Here is a 12,484-nt window from a genome sequence, read left to right on the forward strand (position 1 = left end):
GTGTGTAAATACAGTTTAAGTCACCAGAGAACAATATAGTCACAACTTATAGACCATTTGTTTTGATATAACAGTAAATAAGCGTTTAACCTTTGAATAAATTGCAAACAGCATACATGTCCTACATTGCAAATAATCAAACAAAGGACACAATAAATAACAAAAAACATTTATTGACTAAACAAGTATTAAACAAATAATAATAAAATTGAATACATGTTGTACTGCTCAAGAATTAAAAATTTCAATAAAGCAATAACAATGAAGCTGCAGAATAATGACACATTATAAACAAATTTAAGTAAACAGGAAGATTTTTTAAAAATTCTGAAATTGCACATGCACAAAAGTTTCCAAATAGACTGTAAAAAAAAAGCTTAGAAACTGCACAAAATTAAAAAAAGGAAACAACTTAAAATACCCATGTAAAAATCTATGAAATTGCACAAGACATCTTAAAACAGCTATTTTTTTTTATAAAAAACCTGAACAGAAACCAGTTTAAGAAATAGCAAATATAGTATAATATATATATATATATATATATATATATATATATATATATATATATATATATATATATATATATATATATATATATATATATATATATGTTTGTATATATAAAGAAATAGCATGAATATATATAGCTAATATATATGAATATAGCATGAATATACTTTCTCTATATATAGAGAGAAAGTGAAAGAAACAAATTGCCCAAGTATCAGGGAACATCTTAATACACTTAAAATGTTGTTATAAAATAACATAATTTAAAAAAATAAAGTGATTTAGACATTTGACACATTAGCTGCTCTCTTTCCTTCCTTCCATCAACCCTATCAGGAGCAAGTTGTAGCCACCTTGTGATGTATTTCTCCACCTCTTTATCAGTGGCGCTGTTGGTATGGACATTTGTCCTCACTGCATCTGTGATTAAAAGATAAACAGATGATTTGTTGTGAACAAGTACAAATGTTAATCGAAAAAAAAAAAACAGATTCATGTTTGCTCTCACATAAGTACAACCTAAATGGGGCTTAAAATCACATTATATAAAGATTCTTTGTTCCTCTGGTTAATGATTTAAATCTGCATAAAAGGTATTTTGGCACAGATGAATAACAGCCTCTAAATGTATTGAAATGTATATTTAAAATCAACTTACTGACTACGACAGTCCTTAGGGTGAGTGCACGAAAAGCCACTTTTTGGTTTGCCCCACTCCAGTTCATTTGTTTAGCCAAGGAGTTGACCAAAAGCTTTCCTAGGATACGCCACACTGCTTCTTTAGTGGAAAACCTACCAATAAGTAAAATAAACTAACAAACAAAAAATTAATTAAAATAAAAAAAAAAAATCTATGAAATACAAAAGAGCTTGAACTTACCACTTTCTTCCTTTGTTCGGGCTGCTCCTTTAGTTGATGTTCAAGCTTTTCTAAATCAAATAAATTGGACAAAGGAAGGTCAAATGTGCTTGCATCTGGAGTTTCATCCCGCTGCAGAGTACTGCTTTGTTTTTGCTGATTTTTGAGAATCAGGTCCAGTTGCTGCTTTATGACCTCTTGTGATTTTATAAGTTCAGTCAGTAATGCTAAAAAACACAAATAATGAATTAGTATAACATCTCATATATGTCAACAGTGGGATAGATACTGCTGTTGTTCTCTAGTTAATCTTTACTTTCTAGCTGCATTAAGCCTTTACAAATTTACTGATGTTTTGAATTCTTACAAAGACATGACGAGTTGCAATAAGTTCTGTCTTGATCTCCAACTGCACTGGAACAAGGACTGTAAATGTTCCTAGGGGTACTGGAACGTAAAGTAACTGTGCATCTTGATGGTGTTCTTAAGGATTCTGCCATAGTCATTGGTGGTGATGGTACTTGCGGTGCTGCATCAATTTCTGAAAGATCCTCCATTCTGCCTTTCTTTTCCAGTCTCTTTTTTCCAAATAAATTTTCATCATCACAGTCACTATAGTTGTATCTGTTATGTCCCATGATCAGATACATTTACAACACACAACATTTTAGTACAGTGCCAAGTTTTTACGCAGCGGATGCCCTTCCAGCCGCAACCCATCTCTGGGAAACATCCACACACACATTCACACACACACTCATACACTACGGACAATTTAGCCTACCCAATTCACCTGTACCGCATGTCTTTGGACTGTAGAGGAAACTGGAGCACCCGGAGGAAACCCACACAAAGGCAGGGAGAACATGCAAACTCCACACAGAAACCCCAACTGAGCCGAGGTTCGAACCAGCGACCTTCTTGCAGTGAGGCGACAGCACTACCTACTGCACCACTGCCTCGCCTGCCTAGCATGATGATTGGTCATTTTCTTAAAAAAATGTAAATACTTTTTTAGGATTTGCCATTTCCAGCAAAATGAAACAAGAAATTATTTGATGACACCTCAAACTTCAGATGCTCATCACATCTGCTGACCAATCAAATGCTCTTCTGGTATTTGATATGTCCCACCCCATTCAAGATGCTGAAATTGGCCATTGTCTTCCTGTTTCAGAATAAAACTGCACATTTTAAAGCATTGCACATTACCGACCCAGTGTTTAAAGTGATAGAACTGCTCAATATGAGTAATGCTGTATGTGATGCCTGATATTATAAATTCCCTTAATTGATCATCATTTATTGACGACTCATCAAACTTAATAACCATGAAATGTGTCTACTGCAGTGGCACACTGTCAGGAGGTGAGTACATTATCTGTAACGTTTTATTCTGGAAGTGAACTAATCATTTAAAGGGCACCTATTATTCACTTATTTTATTTTTGGTGTCCCCAGAATGTGTCTGTGAAATTTCAGCTTTAAATACTCTACATATCTTTATTTATATACATTGTTTTTGTTTTAAACTGTTGAAAATGTCAGTTGTTTTGTCAGATTAAAAAGTGTTGTTTCTGTGTATGTGCCTTAAATACAAATGAGTTGTCTCTCTGTGCCTCGTATTGGAAATAAAGTAGTGTTTGGACATGTCAACTACTGGTCCACAGTGACAGGCAATCACCCAGACACTGATGAAGCAGAGACCCAGTCTGAAATAACAATGTTACGGGACCTACAGTATTATGCCCCTTTTTACAAGATCTAAAATAAGTCTCCGATGATCCTGGGGTGTGTATGTGACGTTTCAGCTCAAAATACCATACAAAATTATTTTATAACTCTTTGAAACTGCCCCTTAAAGGTCTCTATTTTATCAATCTAAGCATAAAGTCTAAAGTGCATGGAACAAAAGCATTAAGACCATGTCCGAATCTAATTTTGCTATTTTAAGGACAGGAAAATATGTTCTGTGCTCTGGCGCATGGTCCGACAGGGTTGTGCTTATTCTTTTCATGAGTTATGGGTGTGTTTTCAGCAAAATGTGCATTAAACCAATCAGAGTCTCATCTTTAGCCGTATGTTCACACCGAAAGCGGCGACAGCGCCAAAGTAGCCGGAATTCATTCATTTTCAATGAGAGCCGGCGGCGAGGAATAGTGCAGAGCGCCTTCACCGGTGTGGGCGTCGAAGAGAGTTGAAATCAAGTTAACTTTTTGGTAATGAGCTATGATGTGGTTCGGCAGCAAGCAATCAGAATGTAGAAGTCTGCCGCACGAGAGCAGTCCAGAGAACACAGTCACAGTGAACTTTGGTTCTGACCACAGTTGTTTCCACGGGTTTGATTATTGCGGTCACTGGATTTCCAATTATTTGCAATGTTTTCTCACAGGAACATACATTAAAAAGTTACTGGTGAGTTACTCATGTGAATTAATGTTATATATATTTTTCCTTAAAAAAGCGGGAATCTCAGCACAAAACAGTATTGCTGCTTCAGAATATTTCAGACATATGGACACATTAGATAATTAAGTGCAGCAAAGCCACACCACATGCAACTTGATCTTCCATTGTTAAATAAATTTGATAAAAAGTGTGCAACATTTTCACGCTTGAAAGCATGTTTTATGTGGGAATGTGACTGATATGCTGCAACGGCCCCTTTAAATACAAGATCAATGTAGCGAATTTTGACGCTCTTGCCGCCAAAGGTGAAGGCAGACAGCGTTGTCACCAGGGCGCCCAAAGCGACCTTTGACGCTCTTGATGCTTTCGGTGTGAACGTGTAGTAAGAGTCAGCTGTGTTGCACCATGGCTCATTTTCTATATACATGGTGGACTTTGTAAGTGGAAAAACTAAACACTTCACTAGTGAGAAAACAGTTAGACAAATCATCTGTTCGAGGATGAAGACTGAGCCTCCTCCAGTCGGCCTCTTTAATTTCTCTTTGCTTTACTTTTACTCTTTAACTTTAGCTAACGCTCTGCACAGGACTTTAAACCAGCATTCATCTGGTCAATAGCGTGGCCTATTTCAGTTCCTCAAAATAGCAATGCGCCAACAATACGCCTTAACACACCACATTTTTAGACCAGAACACCCATGAGTCCACAAAGTGGCACAAATGGATTTGCTATTTAAACAACGTGGTGCAAAGCATGAAAATTACAGTTGTGCTGATCTGAAAATAGCAACTAATCACGCCATACACACCTTGCACCTTATTGCGGTGAGTGTGTGATAGGGCCCTTAGGCTTTGATCCTAATTGTGTCATTTTGGTGACTGTTGCTTTGAAGATAATGTGAAATTAAAATATATTTTTTACATGTCAACATGCAGTTTCTCACTTTCGTCTAATTGGATCAATGATTTTTTCCCCATCACCTCATACTTCAGTTTCTCATCAAATCTTGATCATTCAAATGCTCTCTAGTATCTGACATAACCCGCCATTTTCAAGACGCTTCCCATTTGCTTTTCATTTGATGCGCTTGAGCTCAACCACCCTCACTGGCAGAGCTGTGATATGTGATATTGATATAAATACAATATTGGCTGATTGTTTTTTTTGTCTAATCTTTCCCACCCTCTCTCCATGTTTCAGTTGAGATTACGTCAAACATAGAATTAAAATGCTAAATTGAATCATCCAACTTTGATGGAAAGACATTTACTGAAATAAATTCCAACATTTCTTGTATAAAAATTTGTATGAATAAACTTTGTGATCCTTTTTGTTGAAAATATAAAGTAGTGATGAACAATATATTGTTTGAGCATCGATATCGCAATGTGCGTATTTGCAATAGTCACATTGCAGGATTAATTTTAATAATGATTAAAAGATAAAAATATTATCAAAATTTGACATTATTTATCCAATGATCACCATGTTATTTTACATTTGATTGTTTTGTTTCTGTACTTGAATACTGTTCCACTCCCCAGAAAAGCATAAAGCACTGTTTATTTATTTATTATTGCTTGTAATTTGTTATAATTAATGCAGATGAACTGCATAGAAAAAGTCTTTTTCATCCAAGTCTATCTAAATTAATAAAAGCTTTCCAAATATAGCTATTCAAATCATCTGGTGAAATTATATTCCTATCGCAATGTATATCGCAGCAAAAAAAAAAAAAAAAATGCAATGTAAGATTTTTCCAATATCGAGCAGCACAAATATAAAGCAATTGACAACACTGCCAGAGAGTCTTTCTCAGCCTTACGCATGCTAGACGTGAGCTAACTACACCTACATTTCGAAATATAAACATAATAGAAAACTCTTTTTCAGTACACATTTGATTCCACGGTAATGATATATACATCATACCATCCAGCCCCACTGCATTTATTTATTGCCATATTTATAGCAGAAATAATACCTGGTCATTTATGTCATGGAAACACATATGTATATTTATTATCAGTGTGTTACTGAAATGCAACATGATTATTTATTAACTGTACTCTGTTAGCCCTTACTGTAGTTTATTATAAAGCAGATGTTTGTAAACATGCTTTGTAACCCTTGTCATGAACTGATCAAAGTAACAAATTGTAAACATTTGGAGTAAGATATTGTAACTGAATGTTTAGTGTTTACTTTAGAATGGTTTTCTATGGGAAAGTGCTAAGCATGTAGTTTAGCATCTTGTGCTTGTATTCTAGCAACACTTATTTGCTGTATAAAGCATGTATTATATCAATAAATAATTTGATCTGTGTTTCCATTTCTCTTAAAGGATCATACTGATAGTGAGTGAGTCTCTGTTAATTTTAAAGTCCCCGTTAACTTATGACAAAATTAACCGTATGATTTTGTTAGCTCACATTGCTAGTGTTGTGGTGAACTATTTATCTGTGCATGTCATTAAAAAACAAAACTTGTTTGCCCTTATAATCTTAATTGAAATACAAAAATGCACTTCCTGTTTGTTTTTCTGTTAAATTGTCAGATTACGTATATCTTAGGAATTGGGCATGACTAACATATTTAACCACGCTGCTCCAACTGTCAGTTTTGACACTAAGCAGAAATGGTGAGCAGGATGTGTCTGTTAGGTTGTAATATCTTTGGCCAAACACTTTTCCCAATCTTACTAAATGAAATGCCTACTTTACTACATCCAATCAGCTCGCTGTCATTTAATATTCAGTTTCTCTAAGAACTGCGTCACAATACAAAAAAAAGTCGCAACTTTAAGTTCATGCAGACTTTAAACATTTTGTTTACTGGAGAAGAAAAAAGTTTAAGATTTATATTTTATTGAAAACAGTAAAGACTTTTATTTTTTTTACTTTTTATTCAATTTTATTGTTCATTTTCTTTGAAAAGGACAGAATTCTTGTACAGAATATAAACAACCATTTTTAATTATGAAAAACATTTAGATTACTCTTGGCTTGTTTTACTAATTTATATTATATATTTGTTTCATTGCATATTCTCATTTTAAAAACACATACTAGTTTACACTCTGAGCTGGTGTGTGTGCATGTGTGTGTGTGTGTGTGTGTGTGTGTGTGTGTGTGTGTGTGTGTGTGTGTGTGTGTGTGCGCGTGTGTGCGTGTGTGTGTGTCTTCAGCTCGTACAGCTTCACACAGAGGCTCACAGATGCAGCAGAGGAATCTCAGGATCAGGATCTGTCCTCCTCAGTTCCTCTGCCCCTCCTGCTCTCCTTCTACAAATCATTGACAGCGTTTATCTACACTGAACCTGACAATGCAACCCAAGCCATGACTGCTGGATTCAGATAAGTGTAATGTCACTGGCCACCTGTGCAGTGCAACCAGGGATGGCTCTCAATGTCAGCTAAACTGGGTCGATCAGCCGGTGCTGCACTGAGACACCAGCGAATCAGCTGACGGCACTCTGTTACACACAACACCGTCTTCAGAAACACACAACAACACACTTCTGCTCGCTCGCCAGGCTATCTCTGAATGTGTCTGAATCTCTTACCTGTTGACAAGCTCCTAGGGAAGGTCAGTCTGCTTCTGGACGTGACCCTCTGTGCGCCTCTGAATGGGAAACGGTCACACAGGATGTTGTAGAGCGTCACTCCTACTGACCAGACTGTAGCTGGAGTCGCATGGTAGCGATGTCTACGAAACCACTCAGGAGGAGCGTATGCAGGAGTGCCTGAGAGACATAAGAAGACCACAAACATCTGCTCAACATGCTCCAGTACAGACAAATTCCCTTTAGTGGATCAGCAGAAGTTCACAAACATCAACAGAACGTTTCCTTCTGTAACTCAAACTCACCTGCAAAGTATTTGTAGGCCGATCGCTTCAGCAGATCTCCACAGCCGAAGTCCAGCAGCTTGATGTTCTGGGACTCTGTGGAGATCAGGAGGTTTTCTGGTTTGACGTCCCGGTGCAGGACGCCGCGGCTCTCGCAGTGTTTTAGGGCCGCAATCAGCTGCACCAGCACTTTCTTTGCAAGACGCTCATCCAGACAGCCGTTCTCCTCACAGAAGCTCTGGAGATCTTGGCAAGGATCCGGTCGCTCCAGGATCAGGATGTAGCGTCTGGGACGGTCAAACCAGTCCAGCAGCTGCAGGACACTGGGGCAGGCAGGAGCTGATGTGACACGGGTCATCAATGCCACCTCCAGCGGCAGCCGACCCTGACCATCCTGCAGAACAAACCCTCCATTATATCCAGAACTCAATCAAACACAGCAAACACAACAGATTCACATCAAAACATACAACTTTCAGTCGCTCGGGGGTCCGGTCCTTCGACACGTACTTGATGGCCACCTGCAGACAGGAAAAGCAGAGTAAATCACACCTGCCTGATTGTGACACATGACATTTACTGACAGCAACATTTCTAAAGCATGTCTGAACAAAGGAGGGAAGAAAATCTCTTACTGGCAGTCCATCAGACCTGCGCATCCCAGCAAACACAGAGCCGAATCCACCTCGTCCCAGCAACGGGCCCTTCAGGTACAAGTCTGCAACACAGAAGAGCACAAGAAATGAAGAAAAGAGAGAAAGAGAAAACATGCTGCGGTCTCTTCAATGACAAATCATTTCCTAACTGAGCCATAAGATCTAGAAGATGAGCTGTGCTGACCTCTGCGAGAGCGTTTGGCTGGTCTGCTGGACGAGGTGGACAGTGTTTGCTGGCTGCTGCTCTGCCTTTTCCTCTTGCTGTTCCTCTGGTCTGTGGATGCAGAATCAGCCAAATGTGAAGGCAGAGGAGCCAAAAAACCAGGAAGCTCAGTGGTGCCGTCCCGTGTATCTTCTGTGCATCAAAACATTTTTAATGAATCTTTTTTGTTAACTTCTGTAATCCTTTTCATATTAGTCAAACACCATACAGCATCATACAGTGATATACAATGACAAACAAATGAAAGATTAAAAACACTCACCTCCTCTTTCTTCACCCATGTGGGACATGGACAATCTCCTCCAACCTGCAATAAAACAGACAAAAACAGACAAATATAAAAAATAAATGTAAAACAAAGTAAAGAAAAAGAAGAAGAAGAAGAAGAAGAGGAAGGAATGAAAAAAGAGCAACAAAAATGTGTTTAAAAAAATAATCAGAAAAAATAACTAAAATAAAGATGATTAGAGAAATTGTGCTCTTTAAAATAAGTCTTTTTCTCTCAAAGTTAAATCCTCCAACAGCTTCAGAAATCTCAGGAATCGCACAGAAATGCTCTGCAAAGTCGCCTCGTCTCTCAACCAACAGATTGCGATAGGTTTGATTGTTTTTATATGCGGTCAGAAATCATACAATAACACGCGTTGCTATAGCAACTAATAATGGCGTGACCTTGCGTGCCTGAGATATTTTTTTTATTTTCATGAATACAATTCATGCAGTTATTCGATGTCCTAAATCTTAATTATTAATAATAATTAATTAAAAGCTCTTGTTATAAAATTAAATAACTATCATTTTAATAGGCCTATCAGCTTTGAGTAAAACTTGATAGCGTCACCACCGACATTAGCAGCAGAGAAATCTTTAACGAAAATCACACAGAAATTCAAGAATAAAGTTTTTAATAAACATTACCAAACAAACGAGCTCTTCTATAAATGTAACTTACTATAATGAAGAAGTGGACAAAGATGAAATTGTTCTCCATTCGGGAGAGCTACAGGAATCATAAACTGTTTTCAGAAAAATTATTGTATTATTTTCTGAGGAACACATTTCTAGGAGTTTATTTACGCAAAATTTCATATTATTGCCGAATCACGCTGAAGCAGGGCATTACGAAAGGTCATGTGACTGACGTCCCTGACGTCACTCCTTGCGTAGTAAATGTATGGCCAACGCACAATTTAGGTATATTAATGAATTATATTTTTAAATGAAATAAATTGTATAATAAACAACAATAATATTAAATTAAATAAGGCTTTTAGTATTTCATTTCATTTGATTTCGATAGCTCAATCAGTGTATGGTGATGACGCAGTATTGATGAAAGCTGATTGGCCAATTGAAAATTACCCCGGAAATTAAATTTTTATGGGTGAAGAAAGTGAAGAAGAAAGAGGAGGTGAGTGTTTTTAATCTTTCATTTGTTTGTCATTGTATATCACTGTATGATGCTGTATGATGTTTGACTAATATGAAAAGGATTACAGAAGTTAACAAAAAAGATTCATTAAAAATGTTTTGATATACAGAAGATACACGGGACGGCACCACTGAGCTTCCTGGTTTTTTGGCTCCTCTGCCTTCACATTTGGCTGATTCTGCATCCACAGACCAGAGGAACAGCAAGAGGAAAAGGCAGAGCAGCAGCCAGCAAACGGCGTCCACCTCGTCCAGCAGACCAGCCAAACGCTCTCGCAGAGGTCAGCACAGCTCATCTTCTAGATCTTATGGCTCAGTTAGGAAATGATTTGTCATTGAAGAGACCGCAGCATGTTTTCTCTTTCTCTCTTTTCTTCATTTCTTGTGCTCTTCTGTGTTGCAGACTTGTACCAGAAGGGCCCGTTGCTGGGACGAGGTGGATTCGGCTCTGTGTTTGCTGGGATGCGCAGGTCTGATGGACTGCCAGTAAGAGATTTTCTTCCCTCCTTTGTTCAGACATGCTTTAGAAATGTTGCTGTCAGTAAATGTCATGTGTCACAATCAGGCAGGTGTGATTTACTCTGCTTTTCCTGTCTGCAGGTGGCCATCAAGTACGTGTCGAAGGACCGGACCCCCGAGCGACTGAAAGTTGTATGTTTTGATGTGAATCTGTTGTGTTTGCTGTGTTTGATTGAGTTCTGGATATAATGGAGGGTTTGTCCTGCAGGATGGTCAGGGTCGGCTGCCGCTGGAGGTGGCATTGATGACCCGTGTCACGTCAGCTCCTGCCTGCCCCGGTGTCCTGCAGCTGCTGGACTGGTTTGACCGTCCCAGACGCTACATCCTGATCCTGGAGCGACCGGATCCTTGCCAAGATCTCCAGAGCTTCTGTGAGGAGAACGGCTGTCTGGATGAGCGTCTTGCAAAGAAAGTGCTGGTGCAGCTGATTGCGGCCCTTAAACACTGCGAGAGCCGCGGCGTCCTGCACCGGGACGTCAAACCAGAAAACCTCCTGATCTCCACAGAGTCCCAGAACATCAAGCTGCTGGACTTCGGCTGTGGAGATCTGCTGAAGCGCTCGGCCTACAAATACTTTGCAGGTGAGTTTGAGTTACAGAAGGAAACGTTCTGTTGATGTTTGTGAACTTCTGCTGATCCACTAAAGGGAATTTGTCTGTACTGGAGCATGTTGAGCAGATGTTTGTGGTCTTCTTATGTCTCTCAGGCACTCCTGCATACGCTCCTCCTGAGTGGTTTCGTAGACATCGCTACCATGCGACTCCAGCTACAGTCTGGTCAGTAGGAGTGACTCTCTACAACATCCTGTGTGACCGTTTCCCATTCAGAGGCGCACAGAGGGTCACGTCCAGAAGCAGACTGACCTTCCCTAGGAGCTTGTCAACAGGTAAGAGATTCAGACACATTTAGAGATAGCCTAGTGAGCGAGCAGAAGTGTGTTGTTGTGTGGTTCTGAAGACGGTGTTGTGTGTAATAGAGTGCCGTCAGCTGATTCGCTGGTGTCTCAGTGCAGCACCGGCTGATCGGCCCAGTTTAGATGACATTGAGAGCCATCCCTGGTTGCACTGCACAGGTGGCCAGTGACATTACACTTATCTAAATCCAGCAGTCATGGCTTGGGTTGCATTGTCAGGTTCAGTGTAGATAAACGCTGTCAATGATTTGTAGAAGGAGAGCAGGAGGGGCAGAGGAACTGAGGAGAACAGATCCTGATCCTGAGCTTCCTCTGCTGCATCTGTGAGCCTCTGTGTGAAGCTGTACGAGCTGAAGACACACACACACACACACACACACACACACACACACACACAAGCTAGTCTACTGTAGACAAATGTACTAGTGTTTCTAGACCACTTAGAGAAAAACAGGGGAAGATGTTAAATAAATCATAAACAATAAAGTTATTTTATACGCAATTACAGCAGTTTTTTTTGTCTTTACTGGTTTCACTAAAATGTAAATGTTCAAACCAAGGGCAGCACAGTGACTCAGTGGTTAGCACTGTAACCTCACAGCAAGAAGGTCGCTGGTTCGAGTACCAGCAGGGCCAGTTGGCATTTCTGTGTGGAGTTTGATTGTTCTCCATGTGTTGGCATGGGTTTCCCCCACAGTTCAATGACATGTGGTTTATGTGAATTGAATAAACTAAATTGGCCATAGTGTGTTTGTGCATGTGAGAGTGTGTGGATGTTTCTCAGTACTGGGTTGAAGCTGGAAGGGCATCTGCTGTGTAAAACATTTGCTGGATATTTTGGCGGTTCATTCCCCTGTGGCGACCCCTGATGAATAAAGGGACTAAGCTGAAGGAAAATGAATGAATGAACACAGACACTGGAGGAATTAGGAGACTCTGTTCAGTCAGATATGATCATGCTGTCTGTAGTGTGCTGAACTAACTAGACCAAAACTTTATTTGCAATATTTGATGTCTGAATTTAAAACATAAAAATCTAAACTAGCCGAATTGTTTTACTTAAACACAGATCTGTCGATAATAAACTCAGTAAATGTCCATACACGCATGCTG

General features: G+C 39.1%; 2 protein-coding genes across 2 annotated transcripts; one reads left to right on the top strand and one right to left on the bottom strand.

Annotated features, from left to right (window-relative positions):
* Positions 1 to 7,061: 7,061 nt before the first annotated feature.
* On the bottom strand, positions 7,062 to 9,094 carry LOC147843433 (serine/threonine-protein kinase pim-3-like). Its single transcript, XM_087257098.1, has 7 exons — positions 8,771 to 9,094; positions 8,470 to 8,640; positions 8,265 to 8,347; positions 8,100 to 8,150; positions 7,651 to 8,023; positions 7,346 to 7,525; positions 7,062 to 7,255 (listed from the first exon to the last, which is right to left on the bottom strand). Exons 1-7 carry the CDS (start codon positions 8,796 to 8,798, stop codon positions 7,149 to 7,151), a joined length of 993 nt encoding a protein of 330 aa, XP_087113224.1. The 5' UTR covers positions 8,799 to 9,094; the 3' UTR covers positions 7,062 to 7,148.
* A 794-nt stretch (positions 9,095 to 9,888) lies between these two features.
* On the top strand, positions 9,889 to 11,873 carry LOC147843434 (serine/threonine-protein kinase pim-3-like). The gene is made up of 8 exons (XM_087256232.1): positions 9,889 to 9,919; positions 10,050 to 10,220; positions 10,343 to 10,425; positions 10,540 to 10,590; positions 10,667 to 11,039; positions 11,165 to 11,344; positions 11,435 to 11,530; positions 11,626 to 11,873. Exons 1-8 carry the CDS (start codon positions 9,889 to 9,891, stop codon positions 11,652 to 11,654), a joined length of 1,014 nt encoding a protein of 337 aa, XP_087112358.1. The 3' UTR covers positions 11,655 to 11,873.
* Positions 11,874 to 12,484: the final 611 nt, after the last annotated feature.

This window comes from Danio rerio, chromosome 6 (genome assembly GCF_052040795.2).
Source record: "Danio rerio strain M-AB ecotype USA chromosome 6, GRCz13ab, whole genome shotgun sequence".
NCBI lineage: Eukaryota > Metazoa > Chordata > Actinopteri > Cypriniformes > Danionidae > Danio > Danio rerio.

Coding starts and splice junctions, on each gene's coding strand:
- LOC147843433 (XM_087257098.1), bottom strand. CDS start 8,798: ATGTCCCACATGGGTGAAGAAAGAGGAG. Junction 8,024..8,099: donor CCCCCGAGCGACTGAAAGTT/GTATGTTTTGAT, acceptor TTTGTTCTGCAG/GATGGTCAGGGTCGGCTGCC. Junction 7,526..7,650: donor GGCCTACAAATACTTTGCAG/GTGAGTTTGAGT, acceptor TATGTCTCTCAG/GCACTCCTGCATACGCTCCT.
- LOC147843434 (XM_087256232.1), top strand. CDS start 9,889: ATGGGTGAAGAAAGTGAAGAAGAAAGAGGAG. Junction 10,426..10,539: donor GCAGGTCTGATGGACTGCCA/GTAAGAGATTTT, acceptor TCCTGTCTGCAG/GTGGCCATCAAGTACGTGTC. Junction 11,531..11,625: donor TCCCTGGTTGCACTGCACAG/GTGGCCAGTGAC, acceptor AATGATTTGTAG/AAGGAGAGCAGGAGGGGCAG.